The sequence below is a fragment of the Gymnodraco acuticeps genome, unplaced genomic scaffold (assembly GCF_902827175.1).
Source record: "Gymnodraco acuticeps unplaced genomic scaffold, fGymAcu1.1, whole genome shotgun sequence".
Taxonomy (NCBI): domain Eukaryota; kingdom Metazoa; phylum Chordata; class Actinopteri; order Perciformes; family Bathydraconidae; genus Gymnodraco; species Gymnodraco acuticeps.
The window spans coordinates 2912349-2936879 of record NW_022990042.1 but is presented as its reverse complement, the minus strand read 5'-3'; the positions used below and the strand labels follow the sequence as shown (position 1 = coordinate 2936879).

General features: G+C 40.4%; 1 protein-coding gene across 1 annotated transcript in view; it reads left to right on the top strand.

Moving 5' to 3' along the window:
- Nucleotides 1–7718, top strand: part of ephb3a (eph receptor B3a) — a 56106-nt gene extending 48388 nt beyond the window's left edge. Inside the window, 2 exon segments of the mRNA XM_034215223.1 lie at nucleotides 2272–2465; nucleotides 6167–7718. Coding sequence (XP_034071114.1) covers nucleotides 2272–2465; nucleotides 6167–6278 — 306 coding nt within the window. The 3' untranslated portion in view covers nucleotides 6279–7718.
- Nucleotides 7719–24531: the final 16813 nt, after the last annotated feature.

Here is a 24531-nt window from a genome sequence, read left to right as displayed (position 1 = left end):
ACAACATCTTCAATATCTCTTCACACAATACGTCTCCTTGCAGTATCAATACTAATTTGGCTGACTTTTAGATTTGATCCAATTGGTAGATAAGTAACGGTGCACAGTTGATAGACTTGTAGTTTTTAAAGACATTACTAATTTTCTTTGAATTAAAGAATGTAAATACTGAGTTGAGAGAATAGTCAGGGGATTTGGGTGATGGGAGACACATCTATGGAATCACAATTTCAATAGCTTACCATTAGATGACGGATATACCTTTCTGTCTGTGATGTTTTACAAATCAGATATTAATGTGTAGAAGTAAAACATGTCAAATAATATAGCAATATTCTGTAACATTATGTGAAAACATGAATAAAACTACACATCTTCAGATGTTATACATACATAAGTGTCCTACACTAATAATAAAATGTATAATGTGTTGTGTTAACACTTTAAACTTGACAGTTTTTTAACTAGTGGTTAAAGCACGTTATTGAATTATTGTTTTTATGTGTTATATTTGATGAAAAACATTAAGAGTACATACTTTCATAGGGGGAAAGTAGAAGGTCAATGATAGAAATATAGAATATAAAATATCAAGAAGATACTGTAAGTGATCTCTACAATAAAACAGTTTAGTGCTGGATATACAAAGATGGAGGATGTCCAAAACAGACAAACTAATTAACCTTTATTTAAACATTAAAGAATACGTTAGGTTAAGGTCTTCTTTTAAATAAGAAAAAAGCTTTGGGGGTATCTATCTACAGATAAATATTAAGCCTGACAAAGTACTTAACGTCTAATATATTGCTTTCCTGCAATGTTAACTATGTTGAAGCACTTATTTGAACTGATATTATACATATGAATTATACTCTTATGTATGTAGATCGTATAAGAAATGTGCAGAATATGACAGTTTAATGGTGGAGGTATACACACATATTGATAGATGTCTTGTAATGCACTGTTGAGGAACCTGTGACCCAAGTTTTTCATTCATTGCATAACTACACCGTATTGTGTATATGATTATGTCAATAAACCTTAGAAAATCTTGAAATCTTGAAAGGGATGTGCAAAATAGCAATTATATACAGTTTTTAATGAACTATTAGTAGAGAATAACAAATAATGACTATGCTTTATAGAGATCTGCAGATAAATGTTTAGTCTTCTCAAGCACCAACAAATATCTCTCCTGATTGTTGGCACCTTCCCTGAATTTTACTCAGGTGTAACTAAAGTCTGCTTTAAGAGTTGTTTATATTTCACATCATTAATCAGAATCTGCAAAGTAACTAAAATAAAGGTAGTGGAGTAAAAATACCAGGTTAACCTCTGAATTGTAGTGGAGTAGAATTACAAAGTAACAATGAGCTGTCATGTGGGTATATATTAATGCTGCCCATTATGGACACAAGCAATTTTCACCCATTTATTAATGATATGTTTTAACTTTGATAACACCAATGTGTTTCTTATCCCCTAAACCTCCAGGGTGTACACAGTTTAATACTGGCAACTTCTAATTGTGGGGAAAACATCTTTTAAAACTACAATTCCTAGTAGAGACGTGCCATAGAACATGTTGCGAAACACAATAGCCAGCATGTGTAGTTCTGGGGGGGGGGGGGGGGGGCGGGGCTGGATTAACACCATATCCCAACGTGCATTGCAGCTAAAACATCCAATCACCGAGCTTCAACCATAGCTGAGGATCTTGGTTAATCAGTTCAGTGGGTGTGTATCGCCTACGTCTGTTTCCGGTGGCTTTATTTTGAAATTCAGTTCCTGACGGACGGCAAAAAAGCCTGATATTATAGAATTAAACAAATAAATAAAAACAAGGATAATTGTGTGTTATTGTTGAGTAAATAACAGTGTGTTATTTAGGAAAGAATAACAAATTAGAAGGAAAAAAAGATTACAAAAAATACATATTTCAGTATCCTGAGCCCCATTTATTTTCCTCAAAAAAAGTCCGACATTATACGATTTAAAATAAAAACAATAATCGTGGCTTGATATTGAGTAAGAAAATGTTTTTATGGACCACACAGCTTCCGGTCTTCCAAGACCCAACCAGACAAAAATACGTGTTGCAAGCACGAAACACACTACCAATAGAAATACATTGCTTTTAAAATCGTGACACGAAAAAAAGGGGAAAATCGTGATGGTGAACACGAATCAATAGATTAAATGTCGTGACTATAACACGAAATGCCATGAGACTGGGTTGACTATTAAGAATAACTTCCTGTCCCTCAGGTGATGACGGCAGTAGAGCAGGACTACCGGCTGCCCCCCCCCATGGACTGCCCCATGGTGCTGCACCAGCTGATGCTCGAGTGCTGGATGAAGGAGAGGAACCTGCGGCCCAAGTTCTCCCGCATCGTCAGCACCCTGGACAAGCTGCTCCGCAACGCCGCCAGCCTCAAGGTGGTGACCAGCACCTACTCAGGGTGAGGAAGTAGCTTTCTCACATGCTTATTGTTAAGCACTGAGCATTGTTCTCAAACTGTTTTTGTTTCATTGAAGTGAATGGATAAAGGTTTCAATGCCAATGGAAAGTGTTTCCTTTTGGAAATGTATTTTATCTTAGCTCTTGTTAGAACACCAAAGCAAATAACCGTTGCCATCTTGGCAGTGAGATTTAGCAACCTCTCAGACACTCTTGATTTACTCACTGTGGGTGTAAAGGGTTGTACCAAATGGATGTTGATCTTCAAAATAGTATTTCAACTTCTAAAGAATCTCAGTTAACAACAGCAACCAACATTTATAGTAAATGCAGAAGCATGTTGGAAAATTGTTGAGATTTGCTAGAACTTTGATCATAAAGTCAGTAATGTATTCCTTGTAGTTTATTTTTGCTGTGGGCGGACTTGACAGCTGCTACCTGTTATTGAAAATATATGCATTTTTCTGCTGGGTTTTCCATATAGTCACTTTTTAGGTTGTTTCCACAATAACAGCTGAATAGTGCAAACACATGAAAGGAGTGATGCAATTCTTTCTCTTTCACCTTGTGTGAAATTGTCACCCATATTGTATTTGGCAGCTGTGAAGTGCACGGCAATGTCTGATATGTACAGTAGAGAGAAGTTGTCAAGGAACAACAAGGGAGAGGAAGACAGCTGACGATCTTCAGTCATAATTCAATGGGGTATGTAATTTATTTCAGAAAACACTTTTTGTTATATTCCATGGAATGCTCTTAACGTCCCGATAGCAATGAATATATTAAATGCTTTGACAATAAATACATACAAAAATTAATCTGTGGAAGCCGTAGCACTGTAAAAAGCACGACCAATCATCTGAGCCGGCCCGGCTAAAGTAACTGGATGGCCTAACTGCCTGTCAGCGTTCCATCTGTGCACAAACTTATCTCGTGCCCTCATTGGTCATGTGCGTGTGTGTTGGAGGAGGGACTCTGTAAGAAAGTCTGAAGGAAGAGGCATATTTTTCTAGCGCACTCGAGCTGGTTTCTCCATTCTTACCTACCCTACCTTTAACTCTTTTTAGGGTGCAGCTATATGTTTTATTTATTTCAAAGTGGGCCCATTTTAATAATATTTGTTTTCCCTTCAAATGTGCAGAGGACTCCCCAAGTGCTGTGTTTAATTTATTTTAAAGTAGGCCTGTGTATTATTTTTAATTCTCCTTATAAGAGTTCTTTGTTTCTTATTAGAGGTTAACAGTTTTATATCATGTAATGAATAGCCTAATAAATGCAAAAAAACTGTAGTTTTTGTCTGATATAACAATAAAAAACGATGAAATATGTTTTGCGGCTCCAGACAAAAAATGTTTTGGGAAAAAGGAGCAAAATGGCTCTTTTGGTCAAAAAGGTTGCAGACCCCTGGGTTAACCGAATATATATCCTATACAAAAAAAAATTGGGTAAATAAAACTTCCACTTTTTTTTTTTGGAATTTTGGAATTTTAAATTTTTCCCAAAAAAAAAATTCAGTAATTTTTGGAAACAAATACATACATGTTCAAATAAGTGTTGAAACCAAGTCGAATTTGTCAAATGTATTGAACTGGTGATCACAGTTTGACAGCTATAGGCCTACAGCTTTCATGTGCAGGATTCACAATCAGGCCAGCTGTAGAGAAGACCCTCTCAGCTGGAACGGAGGTTGCGGGTATAGCAAGGTATAGCATATATAAGTTTAATTTGGCATAGTTTGACCTCTACACCGCACTCACTAACCTGGTCGAAATATTTCCACACATTACTCCTTTTTGACGCCATGTCTGTTGTGTAGCACTCTTCTTAGAGTGTAAATAATTACCGGACTATGACTGGTAAAATATGTTGAATACCGGCAAAACTAAATCTCTCCTGTCAAAATGTCTATGTACTTTGCCGCCACACACGGTTGCCAAGCAGCGCTTATTGTTGTTTCGGCTGGCCACTCATGTGTTGCGAGTGTTGACAGGGGGCGGGGGAGCACGCTCATGAACTGTTAGCGCTGGAAACCTCGCAACGGCTGCGGAGCGCATTTGCGCCGCATTTGGGCCTAAGAGGAGGTTTGAGTCTGCGTGATCTGCGTGTAGGGAGGGGCAGCAGCCATATCATTGGCTAGAACTAGCTAGATCTGATGGATTTGGACATAAACACGAGTGAAATATAACCGGACACGAGAGAGAGAGATCAGCACCTGCAGCTCTGCCCGCTGTGAGGGACCGGTGAGCGGAGCAAAACACACCTTTAGACGTCAACTAACACATTTAGCTATGGCACTGTCGTGTATATATATACATTGAATTATTCAATTTGCTAATATGTAATCAACTTAGGCATCCCTCCCAAAAAAAACTACAACATTTTTTTTTTTAAATATTCATAACTCATATTCGAATACATGAATAATTTCGAATATTCGATTAATCGTTCCCATCCCTATGACAGACGTCTGCCTTTTTTCTCCGAAGCTTCCTTTGAAAGTGTTGTTAACTTATTCATAGGTATGCTCACATTGACAAGTTGTTTTTCAACTTTTGTTTTTAGCGCAATGGCTCCAAACGCCCCGACAAATTTTTACTGACATGTTTGTTCTGAATTTTGTTAGCCTGGCGTCCAGTATGATTAGTGCTGGTAGATCCTGAGCTCTGAAGTGATGTATATTTCATCAAGAGCACTTCCTCATCCCTGACAATGCCAGTTTCCTGTTTCCGACGGGCACAAAGGCAGAATTCATACATACGGCATCAGGGTCTTGTGCCAGCTCCTTGGCTCTCAGTCTCACTCCAACACAGAGGCCCCAGGGCAATCCCTCTGCCAGCATTTGGGCTCAGCGAAGCTAATTGTGTGTGGAAATGTAATGGCTGACCTCGGTTTAATTCCCCCTATACTTGGCTGGATGCTGGAATTTAGGTGATAGGACAGACAGAAGCCAGAGCTGCTGATGTGGAAAAGCAGAAGGTGATGAAGTGTGAGTAATAAGGGAGATTGAGGAGAAGCTAAAAGAGAGGAATGTGTTTAATTAGGTTGCTAATGAGCTTTTTAATGCATCAGGGGAGGGCGCGCCCAATGCTGAGCGAATAGTGTGTGTGTGTGTTGATGTTATGCTATGTGTCGCTGTATGCAGATCATATGCCAGTGATTAATTTATGGCCTCATCTGTATGCAGCAGAGACGGCGGCAGAGGAGGCGGGCGATAGGGTTGTGTTGTCGGATCACGGTTTAGAGAGCGTCTCCCGTGTCCTCTCGTGTGAGCGCTCGCTCCCACTCACCTGCCATTGGCTGCTGGCTGATTTTGGGGCAGATAACGGGAGGGAGGGAGCGGATATGAGACGCGGCGTATCTCTGCCGTATCTACATCCTTAAAAACAAGGACGCTGGCCGAGCAACAAAGGACGCACGGAGGCTGTTTTTCCATGATAGCTAAGAAATATGTTGCATTTTTTATTAAAACTATGAAATGAGATGGGTATATTTGGCTTGGAATTAGTTTTTTTTTACATCTGTAGATCAGGAGATTTGTCTTTTTTTGTTTATAACCATAAGGTCTAAGGTGCTGGCGATGTTCTATACAGCACTCAGATGGATGGGACCTTAATCCTCCTTCGATGAGAGCACTTAGCGGTGTAATAATGAGCCTTATCTTTTGTTTCAAGTGGATGTGAACCTGTTGCTCTGTGTTGGCAGGGACCTGCTGCGGCTCGGAGGCACTCTGCCGGGACACAACAGGAAGAGTCCGGACAGCAGTCAGGAAATCGTTCGGCAACAGATGAGCCAAACTCTCCCCATCCGAGTGTGATCTGCTGCGAGAAGGAAACAGAAAACTACCTAAAACTCTATCCTGATGTAAAATAAAGAGAAGATAAAAGAAGGGGGACCGTTTTGGAGATGTCTTCTCAGCTGGAGATTTCAAGTCTGTTTAAAGAGAACTGTCCATCGCAGTGTGTGTGTTCATTACTTGACACTTTGTTGACATAAAGCCAAACTTCCGATTGCCCCTTCTCAGGTTGTGTTTGCATGTCTGCATGAGTTTTTATGCTGGTTGGGAATCAGTCTTTCCTCCCCCCCCCCCCCCCCTCACATCTGAGGAGATACAACAGTGCCAAGAAGAAACAAATGTTGTCTTAAAAGGAACTTTTAAGACAGCTCAACATCTGTAGACCTTCAATCCAATCAACCTTTTTCTTTTTTAAACCCAACCTGTTCTTTTTTTTTGTTTTGTTTTATTTCAGGATAAAAGCGTTTCATCTGCTTCCTCTCAAATACTGTCTTCCACATGTACCCGGGAGATTTACAAATCTGTACAAAGCATCCAAGTCTTCACACCGTCCTTCTGCGCGGGGACATAACTGACACTGTGCGGGACACGTTCATGTGCATGCCAAAGTGGAATCTTCTTTGTGAGAAAAGTACAAACAAGTTCCACATTAACCGTTTGCTTTGGTGGCATCTTTGCTGTACGGCCTTTAACGTCCGCGTTTTTCCTAATCTCATTTGGTTCATATACGCATTGTTTTGAATGCTAAGTTATTATCGCAAAGAGTTGTTTTTGTGTGTTTCTTTCTTATTACGAGAACCGGGGCTTAACTTTTTTATTACAATGCTTGTTTTTTTCAACCAGACAGACTGAATGAGTGAATATGTTCTGCTCGGACGGAATACTTCTAAATGAAAAGCGCCTGTGGTCGTGACGTGTTGTACATTTTACTTTGGCGATTTGTTGCAGATCAGTGGGAATTACAAAGGTCGTCATCCAGATGATAGCTTGGTGACCTTAATGTTGACCTGACCTAAAACACCCATGTAGAAAGAATCATTCATTGGTTTATTTCTCCTGACATGTGTTTTCTGCAGCGTGCCAGCTGTCAGCGCAGTTCCTATCTAAATCAACTGCCTGTATATAATACTATATTTCTATTAGACCAGTCAGCTCAGCATTTACAACCATCTGGCCTGATTCTGGCCTCTCTATGACCCTCCTTTATATGCCTGTTTGTTTATTGTCGAGGAGCAAGCACATGGAGGAACTGCAGTCTAAATGGTCATTACATATCTGAAACTATATGTCCCAACGAAAGAAGAACAATGTGTGTCTGTTAGGGCAGACCTTTTCCTGTGTAATTAAAAGGTGTATTTCATTGTAAAAAGAAAAAAAAATGGCAGAAAACTAGAACGAAAAATAAGCATTTCTCTTTCAGTATTTTTACGATAATCATATGCAAATAAATTATTAAACGGATCTCTGGTATTCTTTTTGATTTGTCGGCGGGTTCACCAGGCTGGCGTTCCGGGTCTCCTCTCATCTGGCCGAGGGATGAAAAGAGAGGGAAGAGCAAGTGTGTTTTACCTCCTTCCTCAGATATATCACAACGGCTTCGGGTAGACTCATTAAGATATAAGATTAATCATAATTAGCCAATTAGCCAGACCACAGGACTATTCTGGGGAACTTCAGTCTCTGTCGCTGCTGGAGAGGCTTCAAGGAGGCGAAGTAAATCTGGCTCCACACCAAATGTCAGTGTTGTCTGGCTTTAATCCGCCCGCCAGGACCCAAACCGGCTCTCTTTCCGTACCAGTGCAGATGAGTGAAGCTGTCACCTTCTGTTTTTATTGACTGAAAGGGAGCTCTTCTGTCGGGGGGGAGTCATACCTACCCTCCCTGCTCAGACAGCAGCTGCAGAAACGTAATGAGTGCTGATGTGGTGTTCTCTGCATGTTCTCTAATCATGGCTGCTGCTCTCACAGGATGTACACAAGGCCAGGCAACACTAAGGTCTCGTCAAGCGCACAGATCCAAATGTGCAATTTATGCAGACTCAGAGCCACCGAGAGCCATTCTGCTGAGCGACCCACCAAGCGTGGCATTTATCACGAGTGTCAAAGCTCTGCAGTCAGACTGGAGATACATGTAGGGCCATTTGCTTTGATTTTTCCCCAAATGTTGTTCTATTTTTCACAAATTCAGTCTCTTCCGTTTGAAGTTTTCGGAATTCTAAGAGTCACCCTTAGATCGTAAAATTGAGAGTCTACTTATGTTGTAATGAAAAACAGTTCAATAAGTAAATAAGCTACATTTGATATTTCAAATAACTCATTGTGATTCTTTTTTACTTATATTGCAATTAGAAAAAGGAGGGATTTATCATTTGTGCATCTTTATTCTCATTATCAATTAAAAAATATATATAAATGGTCAGGGTGTGATTTGGAGCTGTTCTAAAAAAGTTTGAGTCCGGATTACAATTTTGGGCTGGATATCTCTTCAATTCCACAATACCTTATTCAAAATGGTATTTCAACTCATATTTTGGCCATTAACAAATATTGTGCATCATCCAACATGACAATGCGCTATGTTTTTGATTGTAGGTGTTCATTGTACATATTCTTACAGGTCAATCCACTCGTATATTACAACACACACTACCCCAATCTGCCAGCAACAGGAAAAGATTTTAGGGAAGGAACATTTCTGTAGTGCAAGTAGTATTGACCAATCACTTTTGAGCAGGCTTTGGTTGGCTGGAATGCAATCTTGAAACCTATTGGCTATTGTTCGACAAAGGATTTGGCTTTGAATGTGATATAAGATTGTAAAATTGCAACATCTCTCTCAACTTCAACAATGTACTTGCAAGTCAATGGTTAGACTGTAAAAGCAAGCATTGGAACAGAAAAATAGTTCTTAGCCCGGACACCTGTTGGCTACATCTGAACCCCAGAAATATTGCTCCTGCCTCAGGAGGCTTACCATCGTCAGACTGAAAGCTGATGGATTCTGGCATTGATCGTATGTTGGCTATACTTACAGATTAGTTGTTCTCCTGGCTCTTAATAGTCAATATTGCTCTGCTCTAAATTGTTGCTAATTCCTCAGTTTTATTGATGGATTAAAGCCTTCTCAGACAGGGCCTCTCCAACATCACTGTGAAGTTTGTGTGGGGGGAGTAGCTGAAGCTCGCACTTAGATAAACACCGACACAGAGAGCAGCAGAGAGCAGAGTACCTGAAAATGACACAAAAAATAAATAATCTTAAAGCCATCCAAATTTCATCGATTTCATGATTTTCCGTGTTTTACAGTTTTATTAGCCCATCAAATCCCTCAATTGCTTCCGTGTTTTTCCGCATCACAGAATTCACAGGGCACTGGATAATTGCTTTGCGGTTACATATCTGCTGTTTCTGTTGATGCGAGACAAGAGATAAAAAATGCTTGACCTTGGTGGAGAATATAATGCGTACCAGCCTGCTGAGGAGGAAGTGTTCCGGGGAAAAGCTGTATTTTTCCATTTTGAACCGGACCAACGTTTTAATGAAGCTCTGAGAGGCAGGAGAAGCTCACTCTGTTTACCGTTGCGTCCGAGATCTGACACGATGTCAAAAGTGATATTTTGCATCCTGTTTACCATTAGAGACTTGAAGCGTATCCAGCTTTGCGGCTCACTGCTCACCAGAGAAACCCCTCGCAGACCCCCATCTCACAGAGCGGGATGTTTTTCAACGCTGCCTCTTAAAGATGATACAAAATGGCATCGGACCTAAAGGAAAAAATATCTCATTATTGTATTACAGTCCATTAAGTGATCAGAAATCAGCTGCGACGGGGCTCTCACTGAGGTTTTAATGAGCGTGCTTGGTGGAGGGAAAATGGAGGGAAGTGATGGCACGATGACAGACAGTTTTTATTTCAACGGCTGCTGGTTGCCCGTCAGTGACCAGGCCATCGGCGGGTTAACGTCAAATCCCTACTTCCCCAGAATGATCCCTACGATTAGTTTGAGCTTAACAGCAAGCCTTATACTGGATGTACACAACCAGCCAACCAAACCCCCCCCCCCCCCCCACCCCCACTCATACACAGATCTGCAGGATTGGCAGTGATTTGTCAGATGTAGCTGCATGTACTCGTGTAGTCCCTCTGAATTCACCAGTCAGTTTTCCTTCCAAGCTCAAAGTACCTCATTCATTTACCATCCTGTCCAAAGCAAGTGTAATGCCTCCAATTACAGGGGGGGTCTGCAAGCAAGGCAGATTTGGAGCGAGGAGGAGAGTTTGCTACGCATCAGGGCCTTTTAACAGAGTAGTGATTTGCTGCTGCTGGCCGGTTGCTGAAGCTGCCTGCGCCCGGCTCATCAATGGAAACTACCCTCTTTATGGCGAGGCGCATGCAGCACTAAGCCCAAACTGTGGGGATAGACACAGAAATATCAGGCTTTTTTTCAAAAAAGACACGACCGGCTCTTCTGCACTGGAGGAATTTCTGCATCTCTGCACCGGCAAGCACAAATGGAAATCAAAAGTCTTTTCAGCAATCATTTTTTATGTAAAAAATGGGCTGTATTTTAATTGAATATTCTAAGATACTGCACAAGCAGAGTGATGCTGCAAAGGCAGCACATGAAGGAAGGCGAGATAGCTGCAGTTATACTGAAACATGTGATACGGTGCATTGAATATATTTTCTATCTGCTGTTTTTACTTGAATCAGCTTTGATTTTGGAGTTCATCCATCTTTAAGGTTCACTATGAAGCCTTAAGATTCCTACGAAATACTTTCAAAGTGGCAGATTGCATTGATCCATATTCATATCACTGGATAATATGCAGCATCATTTTGCACATAAGGACCCTCTGCAGAACTTTCCACATAAAATATTAACTACTGCAGTTGTACTTTACTTAAAAGCTGCACATCATATAGAACCCATTGGAGACATAATTACATTTCCCTATTCACAGACTTTAATTGAAAAATGGTGGTTAATTTCCCAGTTTTCCCATGATTTTACTGTAATTCTTTAATTCAGAATACAGCCACCCGCTCAGAGACAGTCTTCTTTTGAATCCAAATTAGTGGATTAATTAAACTTCTTCTTATAACCAGATTATTGTAATCTTGTTAAAGATAATCCCTAACCCTAGTCTTCAAGTATTATATCAGCGAAGCAGCTGCCACTAAAAGCAACCGTAATCAGGACTAATATAAATATAAATGTGAAGCTGCAAACGATCTCATTAAAAGAAATACTCAATTCCCCCTCAATTGATTTGTTCGCATTTAATTAAAAAAAGCCGCAACACAAACACCCTTGCGCACACACAAGTAAATACTGCCTTCTAATTTAGCTCTTACCTCCCAGCACTTTCCTCATAAAAAGCCCCAGTGTTGCAGGGACTGATGATTAGCATGGACAGTGCACTTTGTGCTCAGAGTCTCCCTCTCTGCAGAGTGTGATCCATTAAATGGCCTCCAAAAGCCCCGGACATTGATTAACGGGTGTCAGTCGCCCTGTTGGATTTGAAGGACAGGATACTCATTAGAAAAGTGCCACTGGCCTTCCCAAAGACTGGAAAGATGGTAAAAAAACCGCCTGACTCTAATCATTTCACACTTCCGTACAAAAAGCAGAAGTGTAAAAATGACCATTTGCCTTATTAAACCAGGAAGGGGTTAGGTGCCAGACTATTTCTTGGCCGGGGCCTAAAGTGCATGGAGTTGGCCAAGAAATAAAGAGCTGGATCTTCAGGAACAAAGTCACAAAATGTGTTTTTGGTCATTTGACATATGTTCCAACACTAATAGCTAATACCAAGCCTGAAAAAACCTCAACAGTATTGGTGCTCATTTTCATTTGGTCTTGCATTCAAAATGTTACCAAAAACCAAAAGGAAAAGCATACAAAATATACTAAATGTAACCAAAAATAGAAAGCACTCATCATGCAATGTCCCATTTCAGAATAATATAGCTCATGTTATTGTATTATTTTCACTGTATAACACAGCTTCAGGTTTCAAGTCAGTGTTTTTCCGATGCTGTTTGGCTACGGCTACCCTAACCCTAATGCTAAAGCGCATATGTTTCTAAATTTAGGCTCCAGACATCCAATCACTAAAATTCCTAATAGGCTTATAATATTGAGTTTAAAACAGCCAAGTGAATTGCAAAAATGTAGCATAACACTGTATAAGAAGTCAATGTATGATGCCAACTCATGGCCAATGGGATTTATGCGTTGTGTATTACACACTGTTACGAAAACACTTGGGTTAACTTGAGAACACAACTCACAAACAATATAACAAAGGTTGAGTTAATTTTGACATTTTAATGCAGAATTGTCACATATTATACTGTACTTGAGTATAGCTCAAGTACCTCAACATTGTACGTAGGTACAAGCACTTGAGTAAATATACTTTCTAATATTGGTTTTTACTGCTCAGTTTCAAACTACACACTGTAATCTGTAAAAGCTTTAGAAGTGCTGGTAGATTGGTTTTGTGAGCTGTTCTCTCCACTCTGAACTAAGCTAAGCTCTAGCTTCTGGCTCTACATTTGACCCTACCCTGACACGAGACTGGTGTCATTTTTCTCACCTAAACTCTCGGCGAGAAAACTACCACGCTTTGTTTCATCAAATCTCAAACTGTTCTTCACGGTGACAGGGCGAGGATGTGACATTTCACAGCTATGTGTGTGTTGGAGTAGGAAGCCATGACTGTCATGTCGCCATGAGGTAGAAAAAAAACAAGAAACAATGTGACACTCTCCCTTGAAGACAGTGAAAATAAAGCAGAATCCAGCCTGCCGCTGCTTCTAAAGGAACACATCTGACCTGCCAGTGTGTGTTCAAAAGCAAAGCAGTGAGCTCTTGGTGAAAGAGGGGGGCCAACAGAGATCATTAGCATGCAATGTGAATGGCTTTGAAAGAATGTGAGATGATTATGCATGTGTATGTTTGCTGATTGAGAATAGAGGGGTTTAGGGTCCCTCAACCCAGTTTGAATGACAAAATCCGCACCAGGGGAGGGGAAAGGCCACGGACAGAGGAGAGAGGCAGGAAGAGGCAGACTTTAGGCTTTTGAGTAAACCTAGTGGGGGTGTGTGGTTGTGGCAGATGTCTCAAATTGAAAAGAAAAGAAGACCAAAGGGATCGGTGGGCTTAACTCCTGTCCTTTCTCTAAATCTGCAAAGTATCTGTGTGGAGCATCGCGCCGCTGGGGGCTGCCAGTCCAAAGTTTTTTAGAGGTTGTTTTCAGAGCCCCCTCTTGTTTTGGGCTTTGGAGCGTGTTAGCAACATGGCCGTGAGTGAAAAAGGCTTGGCCGGCTGTCTTCAGGGACTCGGCTCTACATGTGGAGGGCTTAACGGTTCGCTGGAAAGATGATGAGGGACAAAGAAACAAAAACACTTCCTCGACGTCCGAGCTGAAAGCCAAGTGTGGACGTTCTGGCGCCTCGTTCCGTTAGCGGGGGTCAGCGCCGCTGATGTCGACAAGCGATGCGTGTACACCGCCGCTTTGTAATTAAATGGGTGGAGTTGTTTGACTGGAATGCAGTGCGATCTCTTTTCATCCACAAAGAGACACACACACCTGCACACATGGATTCTTATCGCCTGAAAACTACCTGTATACTCGAAATAATGGCCTGCCAAGCATTTGATGGGTTGGCTAGAAATCCAAATGCTTATAGTGCCTTGGCTGGCTTTCAAGTAATCATCCCCATGGTAACACCTGACACCAGCTATTCATCATGCAGCCCATATAAACTCCAGCATATTCACAACAAACACGTCACACAGTCAACTTTTCATACCGCCGATGACAAATAGCTCCAACAAAACATGTCTGTGCATGGTGATGCGTTCAAATCAAATCCCCTTATTAGGGCCGAGCCGCATGTCAGCTGCCGGGACGTGCAACTTGTCCGCAATCCCATCATGCACTTCCCTCCGCATTATTGTCAGTCGTTAGAGTTAATATGACAGGTGAAAGTGAATTTGTCGAGATGACTCTAATGTGTTGCCATAGTTTATATCAGCCGGTGAAGCGTGTTGGCGTCGGCGGATGAATATTCAGGAATCACAGCCTCATTTAGCATCAACACAAGCAGAAGCGGAAATTATTTGGCTTTAAATGAACGAGGTGAGGATGCTCACATAGCACAAATACACCTACTGTATGAGGCTGTTATTTTTTCTCCTCACTCGCGCTGCGGTTCTACCATCTGTCAGTGGTATATGAATGTTCTCACAGAGGGCTACAGGGCGCAGGATGGAGGAAAGGAGTGAGAGTGAGGAAGTATTTGTGAGACGTAGACACACACAACTTTCATCACTCCTTCACACAGAGTCCTGGGGGGCACCTATAAACACCCAGGGGTTTTATTTTAATGCTGGACTGCAGGCAATTTTAGTTGGTGGTGCAAGAAATGGAATACAAAAATGAGGGTAGGGTGAAAGTGCAAGATAAGGCTGTCATGATATCGGATTTTAACAACACGATTATCGAAGCCAAAATAATTCACGGAAACGCCAATGTCTATAGAAAATCGGAAAATAGAGAAATTGTTATCAGTCACTCATCTTTAACTTTGTTTATTGTATGTTTTGTACCTCTTTTTGACAATGAATTACACTCAAACTTCGAGTAGTGTGGCCATATGGAGACAATCCTGATACTTCTGATTATTCACGATATTGATATTGCAATGTTATTGTAAGTTTACCATTTTTGATGATTAACTATCAGTAATTTGTATATAATTGCTCATTGGGTATAATAGCCCTGTAGCTCAGAGAGGTAAGTAGGCTGATTAGGGGTCAACGGTTCGATCCCACCTCCTGACAACATGTCGAAGTGTCCTTGGACAAGATACCTAACCCCACAGTTGCTCCTTTAGGCCTGTCTACGGTATCGAGTGTATGTAAGCTGCTTTAGATAAAAGGGTCAGATACATAACATGTAACGTAATATTAGCAATGCAATGCAGCCTATAAAACTAGGGAATGACACTGACTTTGGTGATATTACGATATCCAAAATGATAGACGACATGTTGTCTTATATAATAATATTGAAATAATATTGATATATTGCCCAGCCCTACCGGTTGAAAGACAGTGAAAAATAGAGAAGTATTAGATGAGTAAAGTATGAACAAATATTAGAGTTGCCGTGTAGAACAGCTTTAGTCTAGCCTAAAGAGTTCAACGCAACGCAAAACAATATTATCACAATATGTCAACTTTAATTTGAACGATATAAATAACGTTATGAGTCAAACTCATAGCTTTAATTACACCTTAACTATAAGTAGGACTAGACGATATGGAGGAAATCAAATAGCTCAATATTAATATTCTGACCATGTCGTACGGTTGACTATTGGCGCTTCAAAAGATGTTTGATAAATTATCATCATTATTGTGGATATTATGTCTAAATAGGAATGATAGAACAGCTACTGTACAACAGTCTGGTAAGTTAAAATGATATTTCTTTACTGTAATGCAGCCCTTAAAACCAGGTAAAAAACACTTAAATAATATTTCTATATAAGATATACCTTATATCATGAAATCTAAATCTAAATATATTGCCCCTGCCCTGAACACTATAGGCAGGTTGAGAGACACTCTGTAACATAACTCTACGAAAGAGTACACCATAGAAAGGTGTTTACTGGCTGAGCCAAAAAGTCCTTAACCTCAAAGAGAGCAAGACTGAGGTAATATTTTTTGGACCCCAACCTCCAGCCTCTCCGGTTGATATTCTGGGCTCTCTCGATGAAAACATCCTCCCCTCTGTCATGAACCTTGGAGTGACCTTCACTAGCACTTTAAATTCGACAAGCAGGTTAGCACTGTAGTCAAATCCTGCTTTTTTTTTTAAATAAGACTATTGGCCAAAACCAAGTCGTATTTATCTTTTGAAAACCTAGAAAAGGGTTATTAAATGCCTTTGTTACCTCAAGACTGGACTATTGCAACGCTCTGTATGTGGGTATGGACCAGGCCTCAATTAAACGCCTGCAGCTAGTGCAGAACGCAGCTGCACGTCTTCTGACTGGCCACAAAAAAGCGGGACCACATCACCCCAATTCTGGCTTCATTGCACTGGCTTCCAATTAGGTTCCGAATTGATTTTTAAATCCTTTTATTTGTTTCAAATCCCTAAATGGGCTGGCTCCTGCTTATATAGCCGAACTCCTCCATTGCTACACCCAGCCAGAGCTTTAAGGTCGGCTGACCAGCTGCTGCTGGTAGTGCCCAAGACCAGGCTCAAAACCCGAGGGCACCGAGCCTTCGCAGCAGCTGGCCCCAGACTCTGGAACACTCTGCCCCTCCATATGAGGGCGGCCCAGACACTTTTAAATCCACACTAAAGACACACTTCTTCTCTCTGGCCTTCTAGTCAGAGCGTAGCATGACACCTGACTATTCCCTGTGTTTTTGTTTTTTATATTTCTGTTGTCAATTATTGTCTTTTATTGTGATTGTAGTAATGTGTTTTTATTGCATGTACAGCACTTTGGCTCGACCAAAGGTCGCTTTTAAATGTGCTATATAAATAAAACTTGATTTGATTACATGATATTATTACTATGAGCAAATATCAGAGTTGCAGTGTTGAAAGGGGGCTTCAGTCTAGCCTAAAGAGTTAAACGCAATGCAAAATGATATTATCACATTGTCTATAGAACATTTGAAAAATCGAAAATAATGCTATCAGTCAGACTCATAGTGCTAATTGCACCCACACTATGAGTAGGGCTAGGCAATATTGAGAAAGTCAAATAGCTCAATATCGATATTGCGACCATAGTGTAGGGTTAAATATTAGTGGGTTCACTCAATATTTACAAAATATGTTTCATAAATAATCATTAGTATTGTGGATTATTTGTCTAAATAAGTACAAGCTTAATATAGACCTGCAACTCCAATCTGCTAAATTTAAACAAATTGAATCTATATATTATTATGCGGCAAGACACTTTGCGATATTATAACATCCAAACTAAAAAAGGATACAGTATGTTGTCTTGTATCCGGAAATCTAAATAATCTAAATATAATCCACAGCCCTACGCATGAGTGGAGGGTTGTTGAGAGACGGTCTGTAACAGCAGTATTTACATGATTTTATCATATGTGTATTATCAATATGAACAAAGATCTGGGTTCCAATGTAAAAAGGGCATTTAGTCTTCTTTTAAAAATCTAGATGTCAGGGTTTTTTTTGGTCTTGTGTCTGCAAAGTATTTTAAAGTCATAATTTCGGCACAAAGAGGGCTGCTTTTCTGCAAGCTGAAAGATTGCAGTTCTTTGTTTTTGCTTGAGCTTCAAAGCGTAGAGTAGAAGAAAGTTGTGCTCCCGACTGCTGGAGGTTCTCTATCTGTGGACTGCAGATAATGAGGCGCTATCTGTTATCTGGGAGAGAGTAGAGCGGCCGGACCGAGCGTCAGTCCGCTGAGGATCCAGTCCAACAGCAGCATGAGGTTCAGAAAGCTACATCCTGAATCCCCCGGGTTTAATGTCTCCATCAAAAGGAGATCAAAAGGAAGGGATTAGAGCAACATAACAGAGGTAAGTGTGGAGAAGAGTCTTCGCTAAACTCCAGAGCGCTTTTGATACTGCTCATCCCTGCCAAACCGTAGCCATGGCAACAGTGGAGAGGGAAGTGTGCAGCATTGATAAGAGTGCGACTGGGGATGAAGGGGTTGACAGATCATTTCGGAGCAGTCTGACCCTTCTGCAGAATAACCGGCATCTTGTCTGGAAATTAAAAGCGTACGCAGATGGTGTGCAGAGATTGACAGCCTCGAACCCAATTCTCTCTGTGGTAGCAATTTAACACGTAGGCTATCATACTACAAAGTGTTAACTTCAGACACTAGTGAGGGCATTTTCACACTGTAAATGTTCTGTGACTGAGTCTCTTCTTCAAGTCCTTTAGGATTTATCTGCTGTGCCAAGCTTACCCTGCCTCACATTGTTAGGGAAATATGCACAAAACTCCACTAGCATGCCTATAGCGGGGCTTTAGCACGGTGCTAACGGATGTCATGCAGACATAGAAATCCAAGGGACCAGACTACATAACGTGTCGGATCTGATATCGACAATTTTGATATTCCCTTTTTGTTTAAATGGGTAAAAAACTGATCCTGTTGCATGTTGGAATTTGTGTAAACAAGAGTAGGAAAAAAGGCGTGCTAGCTGAAGAACACCACTGGGACTGCTTCGTTTCCCTCTCTTCGTGTCTGAGCACAAGAAGAGAGAAAAAGAGGAAGAGGAGTAGCAGTGTACAGGAGAAGGGCCTGCAGCCTGCCTCAGGGGCAGTGCGCTGGATACAGCGTATGATTTCACAAACAACGTTAGTTTTTACACCACTGATTCAAGCAGAGTGTACTTAATTAGTAAAAATGGACACTAATTGAGCCCCAGCTGTATGTGGAGGGAGACAAAAAGTGAATCTCTAAGCACACACCAACCCAAGAGCTCCAAGTCTCTCTGATCCTCTTCTCCCCCCTGAGCTCCGTCTGTTCACTCACTGAGCGGAGCGGCTTGTTAGCACACTGGAGATTTGTAAGGATAATGAAAAGTCGGGAGAAGATGGGAGATTCAGCACGAAGAAGAGGGACTTTAGGATTTGTCCTTTTCCTAACATAATGTCCTGCAAGTGTTGTAGTAGCACCAAAATATCCCCAATTTTTCATCATCAGTAATGTCATTTCTACACAAATTATGTTATGTTAAAATCAAAATGCTTTTCATTTAACACAAAGATTGTTTTGCAGCATTTGCACATTTAAGCGCCGAGCAGTAAATATGATTTTGGGATCCGAGCCAGACTGACTCAGCGCTAAATGAGAGAACACAACAAGCTTGAAAGCTGACGTTTACTTAAACATGTAAATGGTCTTTTCCCTATGCTAATGGTAATATAAATCTCCGCATAAAATATAAACCATACAGCCAGAGGGCAAAATAGAAACTGTTAAGTACATCAAATGTGTCTTGATATTTGCACAGGGAGTACGTACGTGTTTACAGTAAGCAGAAATCTGTAGATAAAATGTCAGCTTTAGTTCACTTAGTATTTGTTCACTGTACGCCTTTTCATGTATGATAAACTGACAGTTGTATTCATGCTGTTGTCAAACCAAGACGACAAAACATTTCAAAAACATGGAAAGAATTAGGCTTTTAGTATTCATACTGAATTTGCACATGCACCCGTCACACAGCTGCTGACATCTTAAGTGAGGTCAAACGGATAATCCAATCAGCGCTCTGAGACTGAATAAAACATTTTTTATATTATAATGCATGACATGGTCACGATTAATAATCTATGTCCCCACTATAAGAGGCAATTAGCAATATGCCAGAATGCTTGTTAAATATGCCTTGATGAACATAATCAAACATATAAATGTTTAAGATGAATTATTTACAATCAATATGTTATAAAAGGGAAACTAAATGTTTTAAAATGCATATATGTTGCACAAAAACACAAGACAACATGGAAATCTATGCCATATTCAGAAGCCACAGTGGTGACACTGAAATGAAGCCTAGAACTGCTCCATAAACGTGCGAAAGATGTTCCAGATAATAGAGACTGTTCACACCTAGCATTACCATGTGGCTTCGGTCCCAAGTGGACAGCGCTAAGTACAGCAGTTCACACCAAGCATTTGAATGTGTCTCCACCTGCGTCTCAATTGACCACTTGTGATTGGATTGCATGTCCACTCTTTACTTAAACACTCCGTCATTTTCGTTTGCAACTACATGGTTAATGACCAGGGGATGTAGCAATGCACTTTCCGTGCCTAGAATGCAGGGAAATGTAGGAAAATAGAGGATGTTGATGTGCAAACCAGTGTAAGCTATTTTGTTGAATTGTCTTTGAGCAAAGTGCTTTATGGAAATTAAAGTTATCTCTGCTAAGCATTGATGCAGTGTTGTCTAGGGCTTTTTTTGTGAAAGGTTAAAAACTACTTAAATTGGCTGTTGTTGATAATGTTGGAGGCAAGAAAGAGTGTGCCATCTTGGTTCAAGCTACAGTGTTATTATTTACCTTAATAAGTATAAGCACAACACATACCTCTCGGCTACACTCGCTTACTGTAGAAAAATGAGAGAAAAAGTAGGGACAATAGGAAGCATTAGCTCTACTATTACAAAAGTTAAAGTATGCATAGTCCACACAAATGGTTATAGAAATCGGATCACAATGCATCTTGGTGGTCGATTCAACTTATTTAAAACAGTCCACTTGTGATCGCATCGACCAAGACAGAGAGAGTAGCTCAAGTCCATTTTCATTCAATATTAATACATTTCTCTTGCCACATTTAGTTATTCTTAATTTAGGTTGTGTTCACCTTTAACGTTAACATTGGGCAAGCCTCTCTTCAGTAAGCTTGTTGCACTTCTGTCAACTCACTGTCCCTATGTATGAGTGATGGTTATTCCTCTTCATACCCTGCAGCTTCTTCTGCCAAGAACACAACATCTTTCTACAGAGTCCAGTCAGTGAAGATAAAAAGCTCTGAGAATATTTTCTCCGGACAGTTTTCGTGTCTTCATCGTATTCTGGTCATCAAAGGCATGGCAAGAGTTCAGACTCATGTAATCTGATTTTAGGAAGAGACTCTCCTTTTGCTTCTGATATATTATAAACAATCAGGACACTCATAAACTGAGAGCCCAACCTTTGTTCTTATTAAAGGGTTATAACTGATTTAAAGCATTAGAAATCTGCTTTGGTCTCTTTCCTCTTTATGCTTTATAATATAATGGTGGAATGGCTCCAAAATGGTGGAACAAGCTCCCTGTTGATATCTGGACTGCTAAGTCTACACACACTGAATACCCATGAGTTTTCCACTGCACGTTGGCCATTAACCTAACATTAAAACATGTTTTATATTTAGCTCAATTGAAACCCATGAACCAGTACTTACTGTACAATGGTTTTGTATCTTAATTTCCTATAAAGTGGTGCAGTTATGAGTCCTAAAACGAGAAATGAGTTAGCATTTTACCCACGTTCGGTTTCCCCTTGTCTCGAAGTCAAACAGTTTGTTTAACGTGTTTGTGGCCTGAAATAAGATCTATGGTTAACACAAGCCAAAGAGATTTTCACATTTTGTATTAATGACCCCACTCGTGAAGTCAACGCGACCACAACCAATCACATGAATCTCCCGCCCCCGACATACAAAGCAATAGCAATGTTAAAACGAAGTAAACTGGTATAAAATCCGCCAAAAACCGGCGAAAACCTACCAGTTATTCATCCCACTGTCTCTGCCTCCTCCCTCCATGCCTGGTTCTCCTCCGGCTTGTATCCCGGTAAGTTATTAGCGACTGGTCATAAAGAACGGTGATTTGCTACCGCATAACTAAGTTCTCCTCCTTTTCAGGAATATAGAATGAACTTGCGGTCTGGCTCTCCCAGTTTGCACGCGGTTTGATTGGCTAGCGCTTGTACTGTCAGATTTGCATAAACGGGATTGATTGGGCTGGACGCTTCCACCCTCAGCTTCAAAAGTTGATACATTGCTCAACTTTGAATCCTGAAAATCCTGGAAATCCTGGAAATCTTCGCTTTGCTTCCCCACAATGCAGTTCGGCGAAAAGCGAGGCAAAGTGACGTCACCCCCATTCAAAGTCAACGGGGCAGAAGCGTTGGAAGATTTTTTAACGCTGCTGTGTGGATGGGCCGTTAGTCTGCATGAAACACACACTTTATTGGGAGTCATTTGCATTTAAGGGTGCTGATGAATCCAGTAAGGACCAGAGTTTAATGTTATTTCCGGGAGCTTAAATGTCTTGACTTTATTTCAAAAGGTCCTATGCAGGTTACAAACAGCCGCCGCGTGATCAAAAAACAAGATATGGAAGTTTAGCGAAGAGAAGGGCACACTTGACTTAATTAGAAGGGAGACTTGTTTCTCGGTGCTGACTTATACTCGCTTTGTTTTTTCCTCAACTGTGGCCTTCCCATTATTCTGTAACATACAGTTATGAAAGTCTGTGCTGATTGCAACAACACTGCTTGCACCCTCATGCTCATTTGAACACATTAACATAGTTTTTCAACAACTAGATGAGCCCTTGATGAAAGAGATTTGATTAGAAAATGGTGGCTGGTTATGAAATGAAGTTCTAGAATAATTCAGTTAATGCGTATAGATGATTGCACTTCTTTTTTAAACACAACGTAATCAATACTTACAACACACATTTTATGCTTTTATACACATTTAATGACCGACAAATGTTACGACCCTAAGATAACAGAAATGTACTTGAATGGGCGCTGATTTTAAGTAATTGTAATTTACCAATATTACATTGACTTGATGTTGATCAGATTGATGAATTATGGACATAGTTTTGTAATCAGCAGAGCCACATTAAAATCCCCTGTAGGGAAAGCAAAACTCTCAATAGACATATACTCTACCCCCTGTGGAGCGGGGGGGGGAGTGAAAGGGAATTTACAAAATGGAGATCATTCACACATTAATATCCCCGGGTGAGTTTCGATGCCAATAAACTCAACCTCAAACATAAATCAACCGAGGAGTGACGACACTATCAGCTAGCCCCTGTCAATTAAAAATATATCTGCTGATGAGGTTTTATTGCAGCCACTTAAATCAATAATGTAGATATCAAAGTGGTGGGCTCGTATATCAAATCATTTTATAGAGAGTAATGATCATCTTGAGGACCCTGGTTTTCAACGCATTAATGTTGTACCAAGACTTTTTCGGTTTTATCTACAGGATATTTAATTGCTAGAATACATTAAAAGATTTATAACACAATGTATCTGTTCCTTCCAAAACCCTGTCTGTAGCACTCTGCTCGAGCCAATTGGTTCTTCCCAAAGGAGTAAATCTCTAAAACCTGGGTCCAATATATTTTCAATAATTTGTCATGATAGCTCAATGAATTTTGGTTCCCGCCTATTGGTTGGTCAGGCACTTTGGTTCAGAATAAATTAATGTAACATCTACTGAATGGATTGACAGACAGTCATGGTCCCCAGGGGATGAACCCTATGGAAAATGGTGAGCCCCAGGTTTGGGTTTCATGCAATTTGGTGTACATATTGGTGTTCCCTTTCAGGATTAATTGCAAATAAAATGGTAATTCCATGACAACCTTTTAATCAGTCCGATACTTTTTGTTTATGACCATATACCTGCAAAGCGAATAACATTCCCTTAAGCCTCAACTGTACCTGTTTAGTGCTACTTAAATGTCATATCATAATAACGTGCTAAAGACGAAGATTGGCTGTGTTCAAATCACTCACTACTCACTGTTATCTACTAAATAGACATTTTGTATTGCTGTCCCCAACCCATAGTGAGAATTATCATACCCTATAAAGTGTTCCACAATGCATCGTAAAAAGTAGTTTACAACCGATTGTGCGGAAGGCAAACAAACAGAGGAGAGAAAGCGTACCACTTTACAATAAGACTACCCTTATAAAGGGTTTGTAATTAATTAATTAGGTTGTGAACACTTTATAAATCATTAATAAGCTTGTAACTCAATGTGACCACGCCCTAATTATGCATAACTTTAAGGCTTAATATACTTAAACAAATTATAAATGGTAGTAACTCATTAATAAATGGTGATTTGTTTAACACTTTACAAGGCTCCCTTTTAGCAGTTATAAATGTTAGTGACTCGTAAATTAATGGTCATAAAGAGATGCAAGAAACATCAAGATGGATGTGGGGAATCAACTCAGTGAACAACAGATACCAAGGATGCTGGCTGATGAAGAAGACGAAGTAAGCTAGTGCCAATATAAGGCTTATGGCCAGAGCTGCACATAACTGGTGCGCAGGCGCGCATGCGCACCTCCGCCAAAAAAAGAGCACCGGGTCATTTGAAAAAAGGCGCATTTGCGCACCAAAATTGAGAGAGGGAGAGAGGGAGAGAGAGGAGAGAGAGAGAAAGAAAGATATTTGCGAGTTGCATATGAACTCAGGGTCGGCCCGTAGCACTGGCGTTATAAATGTTCGCCTAGGGTGCCAGATCTGTGGAGGCGCTGCGCTGACAGTTCTGGGAGGGAACAAAACATTTTTGGGCTCATCCTAATTTTCGGCCTTGATGTAACAATATTCAATAATTAAGTAAATGTAACAAACCCCTTTTCACCCCGGTTACACGTTTTATTTGCCCTGTACGAATGGGCGCTGTTAGTGA